Source organism: Anopheles funestus, chromosome 2RL, assembly GCF_943734845.2.
Source record: "Anopheles funestus chromosome 2RL, idAnoFuneDA-416_04, whole genome shotgun sequence".
NCBI lineage: Eukaryota > Metazoa > Arthropoda > Insecta > Diptera > Culicidae > Anopheles > Anopheles funestus.
The window spans coordinates 20,763,262-20,791,095 of NC_064598.1; the positions used below are offsets into that span (position 1 = coordinate 20,763,262).

The 27,834-nt window shown below is 43.2% G+C and overlaps 2 protein-coding genes across 19 annotated transcripts in view; both read right to left on the reverse strand.

The window, feature by feature from the left end:
- LOC125763035 (cubilin) overlaps positions 1–27,834 on the reverse strand; it is a 91,442-nt gene that overhangs the window by 32,993 nt on the left and 30,615 nt on the right. The gene's annotated exons all lie outside the window — the stretch shown is intronic.
- On the reverse strand, positions 283–27,761 carry LOC125763144 (uncharacterized). Its single transcript, XM_049425984.1, has 2 exons — positions 23,797–27,761; positions 283–9,404 (listed from the first exon to the last, which is right to left on the reverse strand). The coding sequence occupies exon 2, from the start codon at positions 8,774–8,776 to the stop codon at positions 8,666–8,668; it is 111 nt and encodes a 36-aa protein (XP_049281941.1). The 5' UTR covers positions 8,777–9,404; positions 23,797–27,761; the 3' UTR covers positions 283–8,665.

Consider the following 27,834-nt stretch of genomic DNA (forward strand, 5'->3'; position numbering starts at 1 on the left):
TTCGGCCTTTCAAAAACAAATTAAGACACACTTCAAGCTTTTCTCCTTTCGTCATGGAGACGCCCAGTGGCTCACGTCTTTGTGGCGAAAAAGATTTTGTTTTGCCTTTCATTTGGAGAGATGTTTTGTGATTTGAAGTCTGAGGCTAAGATGGAGTCCATCGATTTCGTTGTTTCACTTTTATATACTTTTTTTTCTTTACAAATTCTTACCACAGCTTAATTTTACATGTCGTCCCGAACCGTTTATCTCGCTGAAGAAGAACAAAACACAACAAACACATTTAACCAGTACTGTTTAACTTTTCTTTTATTAATCTTCATTTGCACCAATCGGAACGCATCGAGCATCATCCAGTTTTATTTTTTGTTTGTTTTTTTTTTAATATTCTCCCCCATGCGCAACTATGAGCGCCATCGCCATCCCCATGGGACAGGACATTAAAGTTTCTGACAATGCAGCTTCACTGCTTCCGATTTCCGATCGCGTAACGCACACATCGGAACCTGTCTCGTATATCTGTCTGTGTGGGGGTGTGTGTGTTTCTGTGTGTTTGTGCGTGTTTAAGTATGTGTGTGCGCTGTGGGTTGAGCAAACAGGTATCCAAGGTTAACTTACACTACTTACACAGATGGTTTGGTATTAGCTACGTATTCGTGTACGGTGTAAAAGTGTTTCTGTGTGTTTTATGCTCCTGTTACGACCATTTCCCTTCCCACATTCATCTTCTCTGTTTTTTTGTTTGTTTTGTTTGTTTTCTGTTTGGGCAGAGGTGTCTGTTACAGGTAAACATCGAATTCGCTCGGTACTAAATCCTTGAGACAATGATACATGCAACTGTTATCCATTTAAAAACATTCACGTGTAGATTACATTTGTAACGCTATTTCCCCCCATTTTTTTTGTTTGTTTGTTTGCCTGGCATATGCATTTCCTATGGTGGATTTTAATCAGTGTAAATACGGTTTCAACATGATATACTTCTATTGCATCCTATTGATAACGGTTGTTACAGGTGTTGCGATTTGTTTTGTGCCATTCGGTCCGATTTGATTCATTCTGCAGGGTTTGATGTATTTTGTTGTATTTTTTTTTGCTTTTGTTAACGAAACAAATCGCTGTACATTAACACATACACGTCGCAAATAACATTACCTGTTCCGTTCTTTCTATCTGGCCCTATATTTCCCTTCCTCTCAAATGGAACACACTAGTAACAATGATCAACACGAGCAGCACATTTATTTCCTCATTCAATTCCTATAAATTTTGACACACTTTACACTTTACATAAAATGTATTCATCGAACTAGCAAAACCCTGCACAAACGAGGGTGCGCCCTGGTTTGCATGCAAACAGTAATCGAAATGGTAGAAAGTAATATGCAAACAACCAATGGTACCAATCGAGGTAATTAGTGTTCTGATGGTATTGGTACCAGGCGCTCAGCTTCAGACTAAGTAGATGCAACAAAACTGGTACATCTCAGAACAAATAAAAAATCTTACTTCCATTTTGCATCATGTGGTGCACATCAATGTTGCCACGGTCTGTATGTAGCAGATGGTAGCAGATTTGATCGTTTCCTGTGGAATACACCCCCAAAAACCAAAGGCATTCCACCCAAGGCTATTAGAGAGAAAAGTCAATAGAATAGAACCTGTTCGGTTATATTTTGATGAGCAAAAAAAACCCACCCGATGCACGAAAAGATGTGACAGCAGAAAGCATTTGCATCCAGATGCATAGCTTATATACCTTACATTGCAGCCATAAAATCCTTTCGTGTCCTTTTGCAACAAAGCGTGATAAAACTGAATACACAAACACGCGCACACCCACGAACACATACAGCAAAGTGAAACAACGATCGCTAGTAAAACAACGACAAGAACGAAAAAAAGCCACCCCCCTTCCCGGTCGCGTATGATTAAATACACCAAGTGCAGTGCCGATGCACACATAATTAAACACATTGTGCAGCATCACTCTACCGTAAAGTGTGGACCGCCTCTTGCTTGTGCTCTTTTGCACAAAGTGGCTGCACGGCTAACCTTGAGCACATCAAACCATGCTCGGGGAAGGCATCCGGGAGCCTTTCGCTACATCCATCGCTGAAGCGCGCACCGTCACACAATCGCTTTGACAGCTGAAGTGGTTCGCAACAAAAGCGCAACGACCGTGCGCACACATACGCGCGCTCGCCGGAAGTGTATGCATCGTCGTGCCTATTCTCTTCACGGAGCCACCCATCCGCTAATAAGATACCGGAAAAAGGGCTTGAGGGAAATAAACAACCTTTATGTACATGCATCGGCCATACCTTAGGCGCTTGTTTTGGTGGCTAACTTTAAGCATTGCTTCGTGGCTCTCTGCTAGCGAAAGAATGCAAAAAACACCGACGGATGAAGACAAATGCCTCCCCCCAACACAAGTTGAAAGACAGGGCGGCAAACAATAGACTAGATGGCGAAAAGGGGGGTGTATAGTCGTCGGCAGTAAAGCATTGAAGATGCCGAAGCAAATTGCGAAAAGGCTAACGTAAAGGCGTATCAAGTGCGCGTGATCACTCGCTGACAGTGAAGCATCAAAACAATAACACCAGCAGCCCAGAAGTGCATTTCCATTAAGCACGCTTCTCAGTCGAAAGGGAGATGGTGAACTTGAAAGCATTCGGGTGACATCTAAGAAGAAGAAAAAATGGTGGGATTAAGATAAGCGGAAGTACCAGCAGGGGAAAAGCGTGACAGGTTACGGGCTGTCTCTACTATCCAAAAGGGGAAATTCTAAAGAAAACCATGGAAGTTGGGAATAGAACTGAGACCAAAACTGTAAGCCTATCTTCACCATAAACGGCTTCCCACGGTTTTTCGTTCATCCCGTATCCAGTCACAAGATTATAGAGACGTCATTAATGCGATGGTGCCGAAGCAATGGCACCAGCACTAACCAGCATATCCTTCACCTAGATTCACGTGCCATCGCACACGGTTTTGCAACGTGCGCAACGTGCACCGGGTGACGGATTCGATAACGCCAAAGCGAAAAGGAAGTTAGGTTTTATCATCATCGGCAGCTCAGCAAGAGGATCCCGTTTTACCGTGGCACCTCAGTCGAACATGGCACACACTAGTCGGTGCCACCCCTTACTGGCTTTTCCACTTTTTCCTCCTCATTCTCTCTCTCGCTCTGCTGTAAAATTTTGTTCGAAAGTAAACCATCCCGCTTCCACGAATCGATAGTGGTTTTTAATTTGATCGAACTTTCACGGGCACTCGCGTGTCGATGTTCACATAGAATGCATCGAACGCATCCAACTTTGCAACGAGTTTTACTACTACCATTTTTTTTCTCCATCTTCTTCCCTTAAACGTTATACGAATGAAAAAAGAACGGAAATGAACGAATCGTTCGTTTTGCAGCATCGAACATGGATCGATGGTGGGAAGAACGGCGCAGGGTGTTTTGCACGGGAATCTGGTTGCATTGTGTGCCGAAGGGATGGTTGTTAAATTCCTCATGAATGGTGAACAGTTCATCTCGGGTTTCAATTAAAGATACTGCTTAAAAAGGGCGTAAGGCGATACACTGGAGGTTGGGTGGTACTTTTTCCCTTCATTTTTAGTTTCTCCTGCATTTAGTGCAAGTCCTATTTTTGGATATTATTACTTTTTTGCCAATTTTGATTGTTGATAAAAGTTGTTTACTTGGAAAATTGTTTTCATTTTAGAATGTAGGAAATTATTACTAAACTATTAAGATATTTTGAAGAAGGTAAGAACAGAATAATTTAAAAAATATCTTTCAAGCAGACAAATCACTCAGCTATTCGATATCTTTAAAGTTGTATCTTAACAGAAATTTAAATTAATACAAAAAATTGATTACTTCACAACTTTTAAGAAAATTTAATGCGCGTAAAGAACAAAATGGGACAATTTGTGTTAAAAATATAAATTCCACTCATAATGACTCACAACTAGTAATAATATCAAGTTTTTGGGGATTTTACAAGAAAAGTCGTTTAAAACAACTTTACTCAATATTTTATTCGTTTTTATCAACAACTTTCCTAAGACAAAGTCGAAAGTTGAATCACTTATTTCGAACGAACTCTTGTGGATATTGAACGCCATCTGTGTGACATAATACACTTCAGGATCTAGGCTGAAATGTTTTGCCCGGCATGTGCTTCAATATACGTCTGAATCGAATACGAATCGAAAAAGAACAAACCTCCCTTTTTGTTTTGATCCTCAAAAGAAGTTAGAAGCAAGTTGAGAAATGTAGCCTTCGTCAGCATATTTCCTGATAGAACTTATCGAAACAATCTTCACATTTGATGCGAAAATTTCGACCCTTCACTTCCCAGATTTCGTTTGTTTGGACTGTAGACTAAGAACTGTGTTATGGCTAACATTGAGAAACTTTTTTAATGCCAACCACTGTCGCTAAATGGCATCCAACGCGCTCACCAATCACTTCCAATCACACTCTAGACTTTAAGAAAATTCATAACCTTGGACATAGTTTTCCTGTTTGTTCTTTGTCGTTGCTGCTTTCTATTGAATTTCACTGTAAAATCATATCACCCAGAATCATAGACCTTACAAAAGAAAAAAGAAATCTGTCACATCTGTCCAACCACCAAGAACCAAACCAGTTCGTAATTGACAACCTCACTTTGATCTAATTACACCGTTCCTGGAGCTCGGGATTTTATTTTTTCTCAATTCTTACCCCCTTGCGATGCAATTGTTTCACTTCCCTAGGCAAAAAAAGGTTCGACCACCAACGTTGTAACGAAAGAACTGGGTCAACTGTACCGAATTGAGATACCTTTCCACCTCCGGAAGAGAAGCGAGAGCACATTCTTGTGCCACTTGACCCGAATAAAAGGCTCTCGAAGGTTTCGAGATCGAGTGGACAAACGAATGTCACCCGGTTTTGCTTTCTTTTTTTTGTGAGACTGCTATCGTTGCAACCTCTCGACCAGCAGGTTAATTTTAGCCCAGCAGGGAGATCCAACCAGCGCACGAACGAGCGCCATTGATTGATAATTAATGCACTGGTTTTGCGAAATGGCCACTGGTGGGGCGTAATCTTTGAGAAGTTAATTTATTTTACCAAGCCACAAATGCCTGTGTTTGTCCGGTTGGGTGTGGATGTATGAGTGTTCCTATTATTTCGATATGCCCGGAACTCCCTTCGGGTCTGCTGAATCGATAGACCCGGGTGGGAGTAAAACAATCACTTCACAATCAATGTGCTGCCATATGTCCTGCCGCCGATTTGTTGAAGCATAAATTTGCGGATAAAATGAACCGTATTTCACGCTCACGATAGGACGAGGTGAGTGGTTGATTTTCTGCTCGAAACGGATTATTGTCACAGTTGTTTCAGTTTATTTTACCAATGCCTTTCATGCGTGTTTTTTGTTTGTTTGTTTGGATTTCATATACTCTGTTTGTATGTTCACTGTGTCATTCTGTTTTTGATGTTGTTATTCTTTTTCTTTTTTTTCAAGTTTGTTTTTGTATTTTATTTATGGGTTCAAAAAATAAAACATCGAAGATTTGATAAACAACTAATGCTTTTTTGTCTACAATTCCTTGTATTTGAGTCTCTTTCTCTGTGTTTCTTTTTTTTTGCTTACTCTCTCCCTTTCTTCTCTTCTCCCTTTCCTTTCTATCTTTTTTTTCTTCTCTCAAATGTTAGCATTCGATGCGTTACGATGGTAAACAAGGCTGTTCTGTTAACTACATTCTGTTGCGCACATTAAACAACGGTAAACTGGCCAACAACAACATGGAAGTAATGGATAACTACTACAGCTAACACTATCACTACCCACGACTAGTGATTTATCAACCCCACTACACACACATACACGCCCCATACGTTCCGTTTTTCCTTCCGGTTTTGCATGTTGCGCTTTCGTTTTTTATTTCCTATTTCTTATTTATTTCATTCTTTTCTTGAGTTTTGCTTTTTGTTTGTTTTTTGTTCACTGGTTTTTTTTGTTTGTTTGGCACGCTCGCTCTTACAGTCGCTAGCATACCGAAGTTTAGGAAATAAAACGGACCAATTTGCAATTTTTAAGTCCTTCATACGCATTACACGACCTTGTGTGTACTTTGCCTTCGGCGGGTTTTTGTTTTCCTTTTTTGGGGAGGAGGGGGGCGGGGGCGAGGGAAGAATGGCCAAAGAATTTTCTTTTCTTTTTTTATCAAAAAACCACAAACTTTAACAAACACCCTAGCCTACACGCCCGGACATAACGGAATGAATTTCAGCTCGCTATCTTAGAATGGATACACACAAGAAGAAACACTGACTGAAAAGCAGCGGTTTCTTATTTCGCACACTCCACCTGACCGACAAGGATCGATTCGAGTGCATTCCAACCTTCACGTTAACGCGCTGATCTTGCTCCTGTTTAGTGTTGCAACAGTTTTTTTTTGTTCGTTTTCATTTCGGGGAAAATTGCAGTTCCATGTCCTTCTTTTGAGAAGCATTTTGTGTAGCATTTTTGGTTGTCATATTGTTGCTCTTTTTGCTACCAGTTTGTGCCATTCTTCCGTACATATACAAGATTTGCTTATTTATTTATTCCTTGCTGTAACACTGTTTATACTCGTTTATTAATTCAACCTCATTATACGTTCTTGCTATTAACGATATGTGTTCGCTAGTCCTGCGCCTTTCGTGGAACCTTCTGTGGTTTTTCCACGATGCCGGGAGCATTTTGGCTTGAAATGAAAAACTAGTTTGTAAAACTTTTGTGAGCTCGAATGAACACCTTTCGCCATGGTTACATTAAGGGTTCCGGCTCTAAATTATAATGTTTCGTTAGGATTTCCTTTGCTTTTTTTGTTTTTTTTTTTTCTTTGCTGTTTTGTTTCGTTTTGTTTATTTTATTTTGCATTTAAGTTTGTTATCATTTCATACAACTTCACTTAGTGTTTCGTTTACTGTTTACTTTCTGGAAGCTACCGGATGGCTCTACTTAAAACGCTAAGTAAATGTGTTAGTGTGTGTATGTGTGTGTCTGTTGCAGATTCTTTGCAGTTCCATACATCCAATCGTACACGTAACGGCTTTTCTCGAGCATTGTTATACATTTTTCTTTTATTATTATTTTTTTTGGTTTTAATTTTCTGTTTTTTTCTTTATAGGTAGATTTTCACTCTCTATATCTCTCTCTTTTTGCTCTCTTACCCCGTTTGGTGCTTTCAATCTAATTCTCCATCCAAACAAGCGCTCACGTGCACAAGAATCATGCAAAACAAAGTATCGCTAAGTCTCTTTAGTAGTTAGAAGTAAGTTTAAAGTAGCATTAAGTGTTTCTGCTTGTTTCTGCTCTGCACTAGATAGCTGTGTTTTATGTGTACGCTTTGTTTGGTTGTTTTTTTTCGTTTTCTCTACTCTCACATTGTGGCGAAAGCCGCTTTTTTCGCCCGGCAAATATGTTTTAGTTTGCCACTTGCTTCATCTTCTTTTCTTTGAAGATATTTGCAGTTGTTTTGTTTTGTTGTTTTTGACTAGCCTTTTCTTTTTTTGTTTGTTTTTTTTAACTCATTTTCTATTTTCTTTTTATTCGGTTGGTGCCCCCTCTTAGACGGCTGTGTAGAATTGGTGTGTAAGATTTCATTCCATGCTCGTGTGTCGTGTGTTTTCTTTTTTTTTTGTTTGTTGACGTGTTGGACGCTGTATGAACAAAGTGTGTGCCCGTTTTTTTTTGTTTATCGAGAGCGGTGCAATCGGTGCAACAAGCGTACATGGGTGTATTTGCTGTTTCACTCTACTGGTTGGTGAGCTACGCAGTGTTGGAAGAAGCGTGTCGGAACAGAGACAGAGAGACAGAGAGTCAGAAGGGGGAAGATCAAGTGTGGAAAAGTCGTGTTTCAACTTCTATGCTGGTTTCCCTTCACCAAATGCAAGAAAGCTGTGTGAGGGACAGAATTTCTGACGTGAGTCACCGTTTGAAGGTCCGGTATTGATCATTGTGCCATTATGCCAAAAAAAAAATACACTCGGATGATGCAAAATTCCTGAAGTCACACGCGTTTTATCCGGTAGCTTCCCAGAACGGTGTGCTGTTCCGCTGATCAGCATCAAGTGCAACTGCTTGGTTGCGTGAGGAAGATTCGTTTCACTGTTTTGCAAACACATTCCACCATCCTGCTCTGTCTGTTCGCTTCACACGGGATCTGGTCGAACTGGGTTATGCTTGTGGGATCGCGCTTTCTCTACCGTTGCGTTGCGCGGGCTGCACGCGGTTACCGACCGTTACGCCATTGGTTCTACCGTCTCGACGGCGTAACGCTCGGGATGTTAATGCTGGTGGACACACGCTTCCATAATACACGCTCCTACTACGGCTACTGGCCACGGAAGCCACTGACCCGTGCGCCACACACAGTACGGGTGGGATAGGTGCTGCTGGCGTTGGTATTGATGGTGGTGCTGGTGGTGGTGGTAGTGGTGGTGGAGATGGTGAGCACACTCGTCGCGGCCGCTACCCGTGCAACCGTGGCCATCTCTGTCGGCAACGGCAACACTAGCGGCAGCACCCGTGGAACAAAATCCGTCCAAATTCTAACAGCCGGGGGGCCTTGGCTATCCATCGGCGAAGTGACCTGGCCCCAGTTGGAGCTTATCTCACTTCGGTTCGCCCATCGTCGAACCGACCACTATGATCAGCACGATAAACACGGCTAGCAGCACCAATATACAGCAGATCGCCACGGCCACCATCGCACTGTTACTCATTCAACTAGCTGTTTTGGGAAATTTTGGCTGCTAGAAACCTCTGACCCGGCCTGACCACTAAACGCCGCCCGATACCAGCTGCTCGGCGCTAGAGTGTGGGAGGTTCGCGGCGGGGAAGAGGGACCCACTCACACACACACACGCACGCACGCGCGCTCGAACACACACACGCACACGCACAGGTAAACACTTAACTATACCGATCCAGGAACCGGCGCGGTCTCAGATCATGATCTTCGATGCGTAAATGCACCCACCAGCACGACAACTGATCCGTCAGTATGCAGTGCGCGACAGCATCGAGATCGTAGCTACACCTTGCTTCTTAAGCTGGCCACAAACGATCGGTGGGACGCCGGTACAAGCACACGTCGTAAGTAGATTGCATGCGGAGCGCATCATAAACAGTAGCGTGATTGTCCACCAATGAAGAGAAACAAAACGGCAAGTACGGGACCAGTGGCACTAAACGACACCATCGGCCAAGTGTCTATCAGTTCGACATTCGATCGGGTCACCTGAATAGTATACGCACTACAAACTCATCAGGAAATGTGAACTAGTCACCACAGTCAATCACTAATCACTCGTTTCGAAGCACAAACAACGCGCTAAATATTGATGCCACCTGGAAAAGAGATCCTTTACATTACACACAAACACACTTTTTGGTTGTATTTTTTCTGGACACAGAAATCCGCAATCACATTACAACGCTGTTCAACAATACTACGCATAATGCGAACGAATGTTTTTCAACAAACGCTTCTTAAGGCAAAGTCACTTTAAGCACTTGATGAAAAATATGTTTGTTATGTCTACACGTTGAACATTTTTACATGGTTTGTGTGTGTGTGTGTGTGTGAGAGAGAAGAAAAAAACAATACAATTCTGGACGAAACGAAACAATGATGTTTCCACTTTTTTGCTTGTATGCCAAAACAACATTCAATCTGGACGTAAACCACTTGCGAAAGAAAAAAAAACATCATTGAATTTCGAACCCAAATTAAGGCTGATTGCCGTACGTTTGCCGATGGAAAAATTCTATTTTTGCTCACCCATGCACTCGACAAGCTTTACCGACCCCACAATGGGTGGAGCGTTTGAAGCGCGAGATTGATTTCTCTTCCTGCTTCGGCCGTCGGATAATCTGACGGGCCGGGTCGAGTTATATGGTGCCGTCGGAGGGAGAAAAACAAAACCAGTAATATGCACCAACAGGGCAAATTTGTTTTCCTCGCTAGTGTTTGCACGAGCATGTTTTGCTTGCTTTCCGTTTCTCGGTATGAAACACACGGTGGTCAAGCGTTATTTTTTTTTTGTAACGAGTTTTGCCTGACGGTTCGCGGCTGGATCCGCTCGAATCCGTGCTACATTTGCCGTTTTTGACGAAATGAGAAATTTCAATCATATGCCGGATTCGGATGTTGTTGTTGTTCACGTACGTTTGCCAATCTGCCAAATGGGCAACGATAGCGAGCCGGCGGGCATATTACAAGACGCATGACCCATCCCATCCGTCGGTCGTTTCCTGTTGCTTTAGTTTTCAAATATTTACTTGCATCTGGACCGGGTCTTTGATGTGCCTTTTTCGGGGGGGAATTGTTTCATGTTTTCCAACGCTTTTATTTCTGCCAGAATCAAAGCAAACTAAACTGTACTCAAAATAATTTATTACATGGTGCGTCATACAGAATGGGAACAGTTTACCTTATTTTTAGCTTATTAAAAAAGCAGCAAGCAATAATGAAATGGTTTGTGCTTTAAACTCCCCATTATTGGCTAGTTCTAATGAAGAATAATTCACTTTTCATCAACTGGTTTCATTATTCAACCAACGTACACAATAAAAATCTAATCTTATTTTAGCGATTTTTTACACGAATTCCTTGTGAACAACCAATGAATATAGCTTTAAGTTTTGTATTGATGTTGATTGATGTAAATGATTGTTTTTAGAATCCGAATACATTCTATCCTATTCCTTAAGATAAGCTTTGACAATTTCCACAGCTTGTTTTGCACCCAGGACCATCTGTGGTTGATGGAATATTTATTCCTTAAATATCAATCCTTCAACAAAGTATTGGAATATGGTCACTAAATATCTTCCAGTAGTTACCACCTACATCAACACCTCATTTCGACCCATCATGGCAACATAACACTAGAAGAGATAGGCCAATAAAGGATAAACCTTTTGCGAAACTCTGCCAACTCTCTCAATGGTCCTGACATGTAACCGAGAGAACTTTTTGTGGGAAAACCTTAAACAACGGATCAAGTCAAATAATGTTAAGGGTTAACCGAAGAGACAGTCGATCATCAAAGGCTATCGCCAAAAAAGGCTAAACAAAAAGCTAATATTTACTCTATATTTAACATATACCATTTCCTAGGCTTTTCCTAAGATTCCGACACGCGGAGCTTCCAACCGGCATGGAAAGAATGAAATTTTCTTTAAATTGTTTTAAACGTCAGATTAAAAATCAACTTCTTTTATTCATATTTACTGTTTTGTTCATTTCTAAATTAATCCATTATTTTATAGAGAAACTTTATTGCAACTGCTGCTGAAGACTTAAAGTACACAACAACATTCTACCTAGCCCTAAGTGAGTTTTATCGACAACCCACAACTATAATCCTTCCGTGTTCCGTATAGTAATTAAAGGAAAATTTACGACACCATCCTAATAGTGATATATTTTTCCTTCGATCAGTAGCTCCCATCCAAGTTCCAAGAAACCAGCTGTTACTAAAGCGCTAAACACGTCTCCAACCATACTCCATCTGGTGCGGTAAACTCGGTCAGTTAATCAACAAAACATAAGCACCGGCAGGAAATGATTTAATTTTTTAGTTAGTGTTAGAATTATCGAACGCAAGAAGCAATAAAGAACAGCCGTACCATAATGCCGGGGGTGTAATTCTTTAATTAAATCTTAAAAACATCATTCAAACACTCACACTAAACGACATGCACACACACACACGAATATATCTCCCTCAGAAGTAAGAAATATCCTTATCTGTACGATATGCTCTCGATACAGAGGTAAAACATCCATAAATCTCGGTTTCGACCTTCGCATTACATCCTTCCCATAAACCAACACTAAAGGGCGATACGTTTGATCTATACCACGGTCTAGCTCATGTGTGTTTGAGCTAAGGGTTGCTTCACAAAACAAAACAAAAAAACACACATCCTTCAACAGCACGTACACTCTCGAAAGTACCCAAGGGACTGACACATACCGGTACACCATCGAAATACGTTTCCACCAGGCGGAAGGTGTTTCTATGGGGCAAAGCAAAAGCAAACGAAGAACAAGAAAAAATCCCCTTCATAACAGAACATGCGTACCGAAAATGGAAACAACCCGAACCGACGGATAGGTTGATCGTAAAATGAGCTAAAAAGGATAACCACCATTGCCACCGGTTCCTGGGGCGAGCAAATCAACCAAAGGATCACCCGACAACGACACGGCGGTAGAAGCCATGAACCGAACGAGCGTACAAGCGGCCGCGGGTGTGTGCGTGTGTGTGTGTGTGATGGTGGAAAAATGGTGTGTATTTGTATTTTATAGAGATCCCAACCAGCCCAAAAGTGCACATCGGATGATGTGGGCATCGATTTTCCGACAATTTTCCGGCCATCGCTTCCGGTACCGTGGTGCGGGTTATGTGAGTGAGTGTTACGGGTTACACCGATTTCTGGCCCCCCATCATCAACCCCCTTTTGTTGTAAGTTTGCAGCCCCATTCGCCATCACATTGGGTAGGATAAAAGCCACCATTTGCAGGTAGACATGAAACGTACCGCTAAAAGCCGCCTCAATCTTCAATCAGCAACATCTATCAACGGCAGACGCCACATTACATCCGTGCTGGTGGTGGTCGCGTAACATGACACCATCGTGCCGTGTGAATAGGGAAATGGCACGGGAAAAAGCACGGGTCGCAAGCACGGGAAACAAGTGGGAAATGTTAAGATGGTTCGACTAGACTGGCAGAGAAATCAATATCTGTCTTCGTACCCAGTAGCTTTCCTTCACGGGAGTCAGGAATCCTACATAAATATCAATGTGCCACTAGGTAGCTAAGTTTTTTTTTCTCCTACGAAATGGAAAAGCCACACAAACAAACAAAAGAAAACGGCAAGAATAAAGCAAACACGATCGAAGTCGAACGATCGGGTCGAGCCGCTTATTAAATGTTCGCGTACCGTTATACGAGAAAACGCAGAACGCTATTCAATTATCCTATCACGTTTTAATCTTTCTCGCATGCGTTTCCTTGAATCGATCGTTTCACTTTCGAAAGGTGGCCATATGTTTGCTAGACGTAAAAACTTATCAGGAACAAAAGGAAACATCCCTTCCGTACGGTGACAAAACAAATAGCGCACATTGATTAGATGCAAATGTGTCTACACATCACGTGGAAAGGTGCGGGAAATGAGCTCTATGCCCCCGCTCAAAACTGGCGCTCGCCGGGCATGAATATTCAAGTGCCCCAGCGTCAAATAGATTTTTCGTGCGCGATTCCTTTTCGTAGGATAAAGCTCCAAAAAAAAAGGAGGAAAAACACCAAAAACTCGTTCAAATCACAGTACCAGCGGAAAAGCGTGAAAGGAAACAGATACGAAAAAATGAAACGATAGAGTGAAAGCTTTTATTGGGAGGATTGGAAAGCTGCATAAAAAACCCTTCACCAAGAACAGTCCATCTGGTTGGGTGTATGGGGGTTTTCCTTTCTTTCCCACCTACCCACCCACCTTCCAGACGGTCCATGACGAATGGGAAGACGAATTTCCCATTTGATAAATTACCTTCGCCTCTCACTGTCGCGGCATTCTGCCCATGGATATGCTTTCTGACCCGACGGGTCGGTTGGTTGGTCCGCTTCAAGTGGCCTTTATCTTTCGCTCTCTTTCACTCACTTCCTTCCTTCCTCCCCATGAAAACCATTGGATCACGACACAGGCTAATAACAGGAAGGAACGCACGCGCGATAAAGAAATCGTTTCGCAAGGTCAACAACACTTTCGCGTCCGCCCAGGCGTGCCCGATCGTCCTTCGTTAACCTTTCCGATAATGGGTGGCCACACCATCGTCAAGGGTGAATTGACCTCCCCACCCGGGACCGGAACTGACCGGGGAAAGGAAGCTAAGAGCTGCTCACCGGTAACATCTGTTTCACCTGGGCAAAACACTCCGGCAAAACCTGGCGGATCGGTTCGAATGGTCGGGTGGGTGGCCATGATTAACTATCTGAGCAGGTCCATTAGCTTAAGAAACGCACAAATTCTCAGCCTTCGGGACGGTTTTTGGCACACACACAAAAAAAACCATTAAAAGGTACGCCGTGAACGATGACAAACCGAAATGACCTTCTCATTTATTAATCACCAAAAAAAGGAACGAAAAAACGACGTCTACTTTCGAGCGCTTCCAAAGTCGCGAACTCCTACTCGTACATTATTGAAATAATGCTAACATAATGAAGAATTTGGTACACGGTTATTTTGTTTTTTTTCGTCCGTAGTAATTCGTTGTGAGAAAACCATTTTTCATTACACGAACAAGCGTCGACACAAGCGAAGCGAGGAATTAAAACTTGCCAATAATTACTAGCTGAAGCAAAACAAAACAACAAAAGCGTTTGTAACTTATTTGAATTTCACTTGGAATGAATTTTTTTTGGGGATTTTACTCCAAACAAAACCGGTGCCAAATTTCTTCATAACCTAGCGGACCGATTTCATCTTGCCACCGGTAAAATAATGACCAGTTCCTCAAGTAATTATTTTCATCCCTTCCCGTATCAACCTTCCCGCCATGTTTGAAGCAATCAACGCAGCTTTATGTACAGAGTGTGCCGATCGGTCGGGAACTATTTTCCACGCGAAGAAATTCTCGTTACCGGGGCGAAAGTGAACCAACGAACTGGAAACACTCAGCAATAGCACCAATTTTGGACAATGTTTGGCTTTCTGTGTGCATCTCCGTATGTGTGTGTTGATCATGATTACATCATTCAAAATCTTCCATCACAAAGCCACGTGATTCAGAGCGGAACAGTAGCAGCAGCGGCAACAATAACAGGAAAAAGTGCTCGAGCTCACGTGTGCAGCTTCCAAATAGACAAGCACAAGATGAGGCTACCTACACACTTTCCGATCCACCGTTTGTCCGTGCTCATCAGGGATAGGCAAAGCAGATACCATACCACAGATTCGCTCAACCATGCCGACGGTTCGTATCGTTTTGCGATGAATCGGCAAACGGAAGCCGGTCACATCCTGTTCCGGGCGCTTCGGGAAATGGAAACTGTTGTTTTCAACCCACGGCTCATTCGCGAGATCTTCATCTGCAGCATTCGGTACGGGTGTACGAAATTACGGGTCTATATCCTCCCACAGGAAGCTTATCTTTGGCTCGACTTTGACTCCACTCGCAATGGTTTCAATCTGTGTTTTGTGTACAAATGTGAATGTACGGACACAGGTACATGAAGATTTAAGTAGTCTCATTCTGGTACGAGGTTCCATTCGAAGGTACGTCGTTGTTCCGTGGAAGTTCAGCTTTCATTACAGCTTCCTTAATGTCGCAAGCAATGTTGATGTGAATTGATCTGTTCGAACTGTAAGCATTAATGCATACATTTTGCAAAGGATAATCAACCAGCTTTTCATACTATACTGCCTTTCTAAAAATGCCTTTAGGGAAGATCTTTACCAGAAAATAGCAATGGCGAATTCTTAAAATCGGAGCGTCACAGTTTTACAAAATAGGACCGAGTATCTCTACTGTACCTCAATCCTCTGGAAGTTGTAATGCCCCAAAAAGAACCAAAATCGTTCAACATTCAATATGCGATTGCAACATAAGCTTAATTTCCACTTAATTAAACGTTCCACAAATTGCAAATGGAAACTCACAAATGTCCGACTTCTGTACATTCTGGTTTGGGATAAAGCAATTTCAAAAATCAACCCCTACACAGCTCCCTACCGGGCCACACTTGGTCACACGAACCAGCCAGATGATATAATGCGGCTTTTATTCGGTTCATAGCCTTAATTAATATCTATTATATGCATTTAATTCGCACCGCTAGCAGTGTAGGTTGATGCTGGTGGAGGGTTCGAGCGCATCGTACACAAGGCCGAATTGCCATGCATAGACTGCAACCATTGTCCAACCAAAAACTCAATTTCATCCATGGAAAATCCCACAGTGCCCACACAACCATTTAGTCGCTGGCCACACCAACGCTAAGTGTTCTGACCGAATTTCATTAGCGTGCCACACAGATGTATATCAAACTGGGGTTGGAAAAACTCGGTGCTGTGGATGGTATTAAAATGAATAAATTATTTAAAATCATGATCATATCACGTTTAATATTAATTTGTTGCTACCCTACCCCCTCTTTATATTGGGTAAGCACAAATTGATCAGATGCTTGAACTCATGGCTCACCAAATCTACCAGCACGCCATTCCACCACGCTCAAGTGCGAATTTGGTCGCTGAATTATGTTTTTTTTTGTTTTGCTGCATAATGACCAAAACCTTGACTGCAATTTTTGTTCGATCGTTGCCCATTTTCGATCAGAATGGTGCAATTGAATGAGATAAGTTTAAATAAATTGTAGCACGTTGATTCATTATTCATGTCATTCATATTCGATTGATTATTGGAAAGTCGCTCGTTTGAGGGTAATTTCATCGTCAATTATTTAGTGGCGAATAACATTTGGAGAAACAAGTCTTTGTAAAAATATAGTATTATATCCAAATACGAGTAGTTTATCTTAAACCAAACTGCAATAGATTCTGCCAGGTCTGGTATTATGTGTATAAACATTAACGGGAAAATAGCTTCCAAACACAAATTCGCCCCCTAAAAACCCATTTTATATTTTGTATTTCGATCGCGAAAAAAACAGACATCTTGAAGTGAGACGCTTCAAGCAAAACACTCACAACAACTCCAGACTGACCAGACGGAATTTTTGGCTCTGGTTTTGATGTTGTACCGCGCAAAAAGTTTATAAATATCGCACTTCCATCCCATACGCAGTGGATGGGATAGATGAGGTTGTTTGTTTCCTGCTTTTTTTTGGTTTTCTTTTCTCTTTTTTTGACCTGCATGGTCTGCTGTTTGGAGTTGGTCACAGACTGTCGACCAAATGCAACCAAATTCACGACACTCAATGATGCCGAACCTTTGTGGTCGGTATCCTTGGCATTATTTGTGCAGATTCGAGATTCGTCTCGAAATTTTTGTGACTGAGCGTGCCCATTTCTACCCAGCATGCGCATGATTTTTCCTAGAGACAACTAAAACCGAACCAATCACAAAAAAACCCGACGAACGACCAAATGGATGTATTCAAATTTATCGATTATTTGCTTCGCTAAATTCCATCCTTTATCCATTGGGGAAATAAATTTTCCCCCGCGACCCATCTTTGGTTGGTTCCTAAATTTTCTTTTTTTTCTCTCTGGATAAAGATTTTTTCCTACCACGTTTGGGTGATGTTTTTATTTTTGCCTCTGAATGGCGCGCGCTATTGAAGCGTAAGGGAGTTGTTGAGAATGTCTATTAGTAAAAGCGGGGGAGGAGAAGCATTCCTTCCCAAACTGGATGGGACAACTACGTCATGTTTCTTCAGGTTTTGGAAATTCTCCCTCTCTCTTTTTTTATTCGCTATTCTTTTTTCACACACCACAGAGACACGAATTGATGATGCGGCAAATTATTTCCTCGCGGCCCCAACCACCATACCTGCCCCCTTTTTGAAGGCCGAAAGCAACTTCGACCCCGACTTGAAGGACTTTGTTTGTGTGAGTATATCTCTAGTTCTTCTTTCGATGTGTCTGTGTGTGTGTGTGTTTTTTTTACCTTTACTTGCCCTACACGGTGACAGCAATAATGGCGTCCCAGTCTTTGAAAACTCAAGAGTTTATCCACCGAACCGGTGGTGTGGCTTTGTAGGTTTGATGCCACTTTGCTTTGCCTTCCAATCGAAAGGCGGCGTGCCATCTTTCTCACCCATCGTTGATGGAGCTGGGGGTGGCTTATTTTGTAAGCTATTTTGCTTCACGCTGTTGCCCGTCTGCACCCTCTGCCGTCAAGGTTTCCCATTCAAATATTCACTCGCAACGACCCGCTATTAGCATCCCTTCATGGGTGAGATTCTTCGCTTCCCGTTTGCACCCGAGCCTCGACAAAAAAGGTGGCGAAGCTGGGTGTAGGAAATTGCCCACTGTTGTAGAAGTACTGGGCCGCCATGTGATGCTGACGGACCGTCAAGTGGGATGTAAGTGGCAAGAGACTCTCTTACAGTGAAAAACCAAACACACACGCACAGACCGTTCCAGTGGATGAAGCTAATTGGGAAAATTGCTTAACTCCAGAAGAGGTTTTTGGGACATACAAAAATCTTCCCAAAAAAAAAAAAGAAAAATCAAACATTCCGGTCACATATATTAATAAAATTTAAATTAAAAAACTCTGATTTATTCCATCGTGAAAGTTATAGATTTTAAACCATCCTTAGTTTACTTTTACCCAAAATTTGTTTTATTTATTTAAAAATTAAATATTGCATTTCAAGGATATATACAACAATCGAAACAAGAACTCTAAAACAATTCCACACAAAAGTAGAATTTTCATCTTTTCACCCCAAAAATGTTTATGTAAATCTGGTATTTTTTACTTCTAATAACTTTGACCCGATAAACACGTCGCTGCTCCAAAAACACGCCTCAGATAAATGTGTCCATTTTTGGTGACGTTTTTGCATCGCGTCTCGTATCTGGCGGGAAAACAAACCAAGCAAACAACTACCCCGCGCCTCGTTTACGCTTACCTTCGTTCCCTTCCATGCCCTGTACCATTATGAGGATGATTTACGAGCCTAAGGCGCCTACGGGCGTCTAAAAAAGGCAAAACTTTCTTCCAGCTATTCGATTTGGACGCTTCAAAGCATTCCCCACTCCTTCACAAATCTGCCTAATTCGTTCCGATCGGGGAAAACTGTTGCAAACTTTCACCCTGATTCCTTTTTCCACCACAAGTTGGGGTTATTTCTCGTTACTAGCAACTCGTTCGTTTCTTCGTGTGGAAATTTGTTTCGTCTTTTTTTTTTTTGTCCTTACTTATACAGCCTCCATACAATTTATTCGGATAGGAGAAAAGAGAAGTGCAAAAAAGTGTATTGAGAACTTTCACCCAGTTTAAGCTTTTTGGCAACTGTAATAGGTGGTTCCTGACGGTCTAAAACTGCTGACATGGGCAGAAAAGTTTTGCTGCTTTGTTGTTGTCAAAAATTGATTAAACCTCGAAGAAGAAAAAAAGAATCTTTGCCTAGTGGAATGGTTCAGGCATCAGGAATTAGCCGACCCGTCATACCATTTGCTAATGGGACGTGTAAAATGTGTAGAAAAACATGAAATGGGCTTCAACCTTTCGCAACCGGGTTAGTGTTATGATGGTAATAATTTAATCTTTTACAAAGGGTTGAAGCTAGGTTTTTCCTGCCCAGCCAATGATGACATTATTTAATAGAAGAAGAAAATCGTTGATGAAAGATAGTTTTTTTTGTCTCACTACACATTTTGCATTTGCAACCCTTATCCCGATTGATACGATGCAGAAAGGGTTGCATTGAGCATCAAGCAGAACTTTGTGAAAGCACTTAAGCGCAGAGCTTATAGTTTCGTGAAGTAAGGTACACAAGTTTCCAACTAACAAAAATATAAGAAAAAAGTTTTTCCCCCTATTCACCAACCCTGTTATACACTCTACTTTGCACGAAGGAGAGTTCTCTAGGGGCAATTTAACGAGCCCGACGATAGTCCAAATAGCACCGTACACAACTGCCGTATTTTGCGAAACGAAACACATCTCTAAAAGCAAAGAAAATCTCACTCAAGAATGGCAAAATGGTGGCCATCAAAGCGCGCCCAGTGCCCCGCTTCAATTGCCGTACAAGAGGGTCCGTTTCTTTATTATGTGCTTCACTCTTCGGTAACGAAAATGTTCGCCTATCTCGGGGTATGAGTAATCAGCATTACACCCAGCGCCAAACCGCCCCTCCTGGTGCCAAACCCACCGTACGGTGCAGCTCCCAAACTAATCATTCCTTCCAAACTTATTAACGTTTCCTGCCTCGGTGGCACGATTTTCTTCGCCGATTCGCACCGTCGCATGTCCGAACATTCCATTTCTGGTGGCTGTAGGGAAGCGGGAGGACTGGGAAAGGTGACATGAGGGAAGGAGGCAAAACGCTTTCCAACCCCTTCGGGATTCCCGGCCATTTGCTTCAGTTTCACTCACTCTCTCTTTCTCTCTGTCTCTCTGTCTCGATAAGGGAAGCACATTCTTTATCATTGACGTCCGTAACCGGAACGTGTGCACTCGAGATTGTTATATACTGCCAATGGTCTATACCACATCGGGATGACGGTTCGCCGCTCGCATCGATCGAGCCGTCTTGCTGCTCATCCTCGACAGCGCAGGCGAAGGGCTCTTGCGTGCAATCCACCCAACTCCGGAACGCACGGAGAAGACAATAAAGCTTACGGGAGCTAAAACCCAATATCGAAACAATCTGTATCCTTCCGATTCTTCGTCGGGCACATACGTACACTTACACACACAAACACTCTCGAGCGTATGAAAAATTATTGGAACGTTGTTGGTGTTTCATTGCTTTTTGTTATTGCTGCTGCTTTCCTTCCGATACTGATTCGAACAATACGGGCGAAAATGGAAGGAAAGTCTCATACAAATTCAATTAAAGATATTCATCTTGCAGCCGAATAGAAACGACACAGCCCCGGCAATATTCCTTCCAGCCAGGGATGTAATTCGCCCCTAATGCACCGTTAATACGTCCACCCAGCAGCCCACCAGCGAAAGGTGGGAAATATTTTTCATCATTCAAGGTAAGGTTCCCTTTCCCCCACCAACCAAGTCTGGTATTGAAATTGGTTTTCCCAATAATCAACCGGATCGGAATCGGGGTGGCGCGTGGTCGGAATGCAAATATGCAATGCTTCAATAAAGTGGCAATCATTTATTCATACGGCCCAACGCCCAAGGAAGCTGCAAATGAAACAACGGGTGCCGGAAGCTACGTGAACGCCTGGCATGGTTCGTAATTAATGAGATGCCATGAATAGTTGATGCATGAGTTTAGTGTTTGGCTTTTCAACCCCTGCCGTGGGAGAGCGCGAATGAACGTATGATGGATGTGTTGTGTTGCCATTTAAGCAACGAATTCTTGTAATTCGTCTCGAAATGGTAGACAACATTTACATCTAATATGTGAGCAACGAAACCATACCATATGCTTTGCGGGAAATGGAATCCATTCTTATTTCATCTTTATTTCAAAAAAATCTTTTTCAATATTTGCATTCACTGCTCGTGCACGAATTCGATCGACGCAACGACGTAAAGTTAAATCAATTGCTTTGGTTGAATGCTTTGCATTTACACATTGCTCGGTGGGGCCGATTGGTGCGCGATGGCGGCAAATCAATTGGAAATGAAAGTGATTCATCTCTACCATGAAGATTAATGGTAATTCGTTTCCTCTCTCTCACCCTTTCCGCTCTCTCTCTCTCTCCCTACCTCCTCTCTGGCCCCTATTGGTAATGGGTTTGATGATGGGCAAACGCCCATCTTTACAAATCGTTCCCCGAAAACGATTGCAACGCGTCGACAAATGTGTATGGAATTTCTTTTTTTTCAAGTTTTCGTATTTGCCGTTTTTTTCTTCACCAAACAGACGTTAGTAGTCGTTGTAGGCACGATAACTCGCGGATGAGTCAATAACTGGAACGACTGGAACCGTCCGATGGCGTAAGCATAATAACAACCCTTACCCCTGTTACATACGAAGACATCTTCACGGCCCGGTACCGTTGCCCATCATATGCAAAACGGTGGTCCATCTAGTGTTTACCTAATACACTTCGATAAACATAAACATGTTTCTATCGCCCGCTGATCGAAGTGAGAAAAATTACACCCAGTCACCAACCACCGGGCGCCTCCATCGAACCGGCCAAAACATCTAACGAAGAAGGCATGGCACGCACAACATGAAAGTGGTACCCGTGAGGGGTGGTAAAGACAAATTATGACCCCCTGCTGACGGTGAAAGTAGCATCACGTGAACTGTTGTGTCGAGTTGAAGAAACACGGATCGAAGTCAGTTCGGAATGGGCAAACTCCATTATGGATGCAGTAATGAGCTATATTCGGTCGCATTGCTACACCATAGTTTGGGGGCTATTTTCGGGCCGTGCCCGTGATGGTGCTCGGGAAATGAAGTTTATTTAAGGCACTAATGGATGGTGCTTGTTGCACGCCGCCTATACCAGAGGACACACTTGCCTAATGGTGGTTGCCTGGTTAGCTTGACTGGGTTTGCTCGCGGAGCACAAAACCTTCAGCAGAGTTAAGTTCATTACTCGCAACTAGTATGGCTTGCGTGCGGGAAAACGCACGCAACAAGACCCTGTTGCCGTACTTCTCGTGGTAAAGGACACGCAGCAAAACCGGGAATGTCAGATAAAAGTGTGGAGTTATGCTGCTCGCTAGTAGTTGTAGTTTGCTTGTGATGAACGATTGTTTTGCTGCTGCTTGTTGAACCTGTAGCGCATCAGTTAAGTTAAGTAAGGAAAGAATATATTTTCGCTTTCTACATTTCATCTAGGCCCTCAAACAAACTGCCTGAAAGCGCATTTTCCAGCTGAAACTGTACAGAACAAACAGTTTGTTCTGCTAGCGAACATTTTGCAGCACGTTCCATATAAAGAAAATGAAACCTTTTTAAATTCCACATTCCTAAAATTGCTACAATAAGAGAACATTCCGTGTGCCAGGAATAAAAAAAAAAGTTTAAACCATCACAAATGGTACAACGGCAAACAAGAACAAAGTGTAACGTCCAAAGCGGAAGTCAGCATTTGTGAAGACTTCAAAAGCTCAACACATACTTCCAATTATAATTCCATTGTAGTTTTTTTTCTTTTATTGCATCTTTTTGTTTCGCTCGATACTTTTACGATCAATTCCCAAGTCAACGAACGCAAAACAACAAATTAATAATACATCATATTGTTAGTTTCCCATGTTTAGTTTTCACTTTTCATCTAGCAAGAAGAGCTTGTTACGTTGTTCCTCTTTTCACTCTCATCTATTTTCACTATTAAGATTGCATTTTCTCTCACTCTCACACACACACACACATAACCAAGTGCAATGGCATGTTTTCTCTATTAAACAATGATGCTTCTCTGGGAAGCTTTCACCATATCAAATGCTCGACTAGCCCATTGATATCCTGGATTGAGCATCTCCCGTTGTCCCCGCCATTTAGGCTCGGTGCACAATCCTTTGCTCATCCAACACGATTTCCTGTCCCCGGGAATACTGCGTCTGGATCGCACACTTTCATCAAAACGGCACACCAAACACATTACGCACACATACAAAGACGCGCCTGCTCATTCCACCAGCATCCTTTTGACACTATAAATTCTTCCGTTTTTTTATTATCTTCCTTACATTCTGTCACAGGTTCACACCGTTGTCCACCACTTCCGGTTACCAAGGGACATAAAAGCAAAAGCTTCTATAAAATCACTCTATCCCACGAGATGGTTCGTGTTCTTACACCGGAAGTAAGCGCTTCATATGAAGACACACGAGGTTCGAGATGGTACGATCAGGTGTCACTGTTTCAACATCACACGATCGAACACTACTCCATCAGCATTCGGGCATAATATTGTAATTTAATCAACCACAAAAGTGTTTATTTGCTTTCCTTAACAGAGAAACTAAAACCAAAGTATGTAACAATCCTTTCCCGATGGCACAAAATGTCAATAGCGGACGGTAACCATTCCCTCGCCGAGAAGTTGGGACAATCAGTAACACACCAAATTCGCTGAAGTGGTCAGACACATACACTCACGCACGCGCTGGCAAGCTGTAAAAACGAGCAAATGGTGGCTGCCACTGTTCACAGCTCGGCCGACGAAAATCGACTAACTGTCGAAGGAGCGCACTCGGAATACCCGGACACGGCGGTATCGTCTTGTGCTGTTCGGCTAGCGCTCACGTAACCCTAGAAACTGGACGGCTTCGGCCAGATTCGTTTGATTTCGAACGATGGGGAAATGGGTTCCAGTGATGATCCGGCTTGCTGAGTTCCAAGGGCGTGCGATCGCACTACATCATCGCATGCAACGCAAGGGATAAACTCACTGGAAGTTTGGCGTTGAGTTCTGGTGGGTGTGAGCATGTGATGATGTGCCGGGCAGATGCCGGGAATATTACATGCATCCAGCATCCAGCATCGTGAGTACCCTCACGTGAATCCTTGAACGTTTGCTGGTGAGAACTGGATAGCATGAGTGAAGAGAACAGCCATTCAAGACTAACCAGAGGATGTAAGGAATATTCGTCTTGTGTGATTTATTTTTCTTCTTCCCAGTCGTTCTCCTCCAAGTGTGGCTACCCCGCACGTACTCGTTTGACAATAAGTAAATGAGCTTCTCGAAAATGATATGGGATGTGCCGTGGCGAAGCCAGAGTTCTGTCACAGCTGATAAATGCTCTGGGGTTCACATACGCTCATTACATTCACACTAGCCAAAGGCAAATGCCGTGATTGCGGTTACGCTTCCAAATGAGAAAACCGAAAGGCCAAACGGACGAGTTGTACCAGTTACGGAATATTGCATCGAAAACCACAGTGTCCCCCAACCTTGATGAGGGACTGAGCTAATTAAACGAGCTTCGGGACTACCTTTCTGTCGGATGGCCACTGTCGACAGTGACATTTATTCTGTCCCTTTTTCGGATGCCTCAATTTCATTTCTGAGAGAACCGTTCGGGGAATTATAATACAAAACATACATACCCAAAAACGCGCTAGGTACGCATTTTCGGCTGTATGGTTGTGTGATGCAGTACGTACGGCCCAGCACAATCCCCCCTCTTGAGAACTACGGCTCGATGGGTCGGTCACACATTTTCCCGGCACTTCCGCTACGGTTCGGTGGTATTAAATTCTGTACCGGCTAACCCGCCACCATTAAATGAGCGGGAAGTGAAGTTTTCCACCCACTGCACAAAGCTCCACCCAGGGTCCTGGTGGTGCTTCCGGGAGCAATTCGAGCCGGTTGCTCCACAAGCTTACCTCTCCACAAAATCCGTAACCGTAATTATGAGCCGTGCAGCTCGAATGAATGCCTTCCCTTTCGGGAGGGGGAGGGGGATCGGGAAGTAAGGAATTGTTTTTTTCCTTCTTCTTTTTCTTTCAGCCCTCAGGACCATGGTGGCTTTTACCACTAACTTTTAACCGAGACCGTGACCAACCAAGCCGGAACGGGCAGGTGAAGAACTTTATCCGGCCAAAAAAGGCATGTGGAGATGGGCGAAGGAAAGCGATTGCTACACCAACATCCCCACACTACCACAAACCAACCAAGTGGTGAATCTACTTCAAACGCGTGCCACTTGAGGTGAATGAAAAGAAGTAAGCAGAAGAAAGAGAGAGAGAAACAGAGAGAAAAAAAGCAACAACATCACCACCAGAGCATCAGAGAGCAACAACAACAAAAAACGGCAAGAAAAATCAAATAAGCACAAGAAAAAGTTCGTTGCGGCACGGGAAAAGGGTGTCCGAAAATGGTGGCATGGTTGGCGAACGTCGACAACGTTGCTACCGAAAACAGACACCGTCCAACCGTCGTTCAAATGTGATGCTGTGCGTCATCTGGCACCTTTTCTCCCATCGTATCTGTTCTTCCAATGCTATGCTCAAAAACTTCACCCTCCCCCCAATCGTAGAAGTTAGAGAAAAAGGACATCCGAACCATAGCTTCCCATTACGCCGTTCGCTCGCACTAAACTCAAGCCCTAGCAACGGACACAACTTTACTGAAACAATTGCCATTTGCCTTTTCTTCGCCTCTTTTGTCTTTATAGTTATGCATGTGTGTGTGTGTGTGTTTTTGTACGTGTGCATGTATTTTTTTTGTTGAGGCATGAGCCCTCCATTCCTGGTGTAATATCCCCGATCCTTTTGTGCTTCCCCAGATTGGCCGGGGGTGTGAGCCAGTTCAGCTTTCCGCTGCTATACGATACGCTCCATCGACGGACTTAATTTTCACCCTCTTCAACAAAAACCCGGAAGCGAATGGAAAGAAGTAGTTTGGCAGCAGGTGGCAAGCAGGCAGGGCGAAAAGAAAGAAGAAAAAGCAAAATAAAACGCTCAGTTGAAGCTGTCCGAGTCCTTGCTCCCGATTTTCACTACGGCCTAAACCGTACCGATCATCTCATTTTCAAGAGTCCCCCCGTCCCTTGTTTGTGCCTTCGTCCATCCTTCCATCCGACCTACGGGTGTTATCATTTCCGAGGACATTTCGAAGTCCCGGCCCTTTTTTTTGTGCGAGTATGGCCGACCACTGAGTGCTCTAGGCTCGAAGATGCCACTCACCCGCAATATCCCAGAATGGTGCTTATATTGATCGGAGCGCCCGATGAGCTTCCATCGTGGAAAAGCCCGAAGCTGAGCACGAAACTCGAACATGCTCGGTTACCACGGGCAACCACCTCGGGCCTGAAAGCGAGTGAGAGGGGGAAGGAGGGGTAAAGCACGCTCCATTCACCCATCCCCCTTTCTCCACACGCCACACAACACTTTCCTTCCCACGCAGCATGCAACAGCACCGATCCATTCCAATGCCATTCGACATCATCATTATCATCGTGGTTTGTGCCATCCCGCGTCGTTATCTCTCGGATTTTCACCGTTTCTGCGCGTGTGTGTGTGTGCGTTTGTTTGTTGCTGTAAAAGTGCTTCTGCCTGTGCATGTGTGTCCGTATATAACATGAAATGGAAAGCTCTTGTATGGGTGGATGGGTTTTTGTAAAAGGATACGTTGCCCATTGCACACGACGATACACACGAACTTGGATGCCTTTTTTTGCCGGTGTTCAGGTGAACAACTAACATTGGACCAACCCAGTGAAGCCTTTTCTGCCCTGCCAGCTTCTGTTCCCTTCCCTTTTTTTCGTAACCCACCGCGCACTACTCGCAAGCGTACACCGGATGTCCTTCGGCCAAAGTTGGTGGGTCAAGTGTCGTGAATGTTTAGTGGCGATACGTGTTCCAAGGACAACAAATGCGACCCCCGTGCAAAACGATACCGGGAAACCCATGGTACTCGCCCGGCATGGCACGAATGTTGAGCCAATTGCAGGAAAATTTTGCATCCCGCCGCCACCCCCTCCCCGATCGTGCTCGGTACGTGCCCTCTAGGCAAACATCCCACCAAACGGCACCCATCCGTTTCCGGGGAGGAAGTTTGTAAGTGCGTTGAGATACATATATTTGATTGGGCCATCTTTTTCTTACATTCCACCCATTAACCTGGCTTAACCATGGCCCCACCAACACGTACCACTCTCTCAATGTGGACTCAATCGAGTGTAAAACTATAGCCCTGTCAATGGTACTGGAAAAAGGGTAATAAAATCAATGCCCAGAGCACCCGCGACAATCGTTTGCAATCAATATTATGGGTGATATTAGTTGCCGAAATAGTCGTGCCTACAACAATAACGTTAAGGCCAGGTGTTTTTTTTATACAAACGAGTTAAAGCAGCTTGTTCGATGTTCTAGGATTTATGACAAATACCGGACAATTAGGTGAAATGGGTCGCATTTTTTATCTTCCGGCCAATTGCTAAATGAATCCAAATGAATAATATTTATTTGTGTGAGAAATAGGTTATACAAGCAATATCCTGTACATGGTAATTCGTATCGATTAGTATGTGATCATTAATTTTATTAGCAACATTTATTAATTATTTAATACCCCAAATACTCGAGGGTGCTTTTGCTTGGTAACACTCATTGGAAGGATATCCTAAGCGAACGATGGTGAGTAAACTTAATCGAAACAATTTGGTTTACGGAATTGTTTTTCGT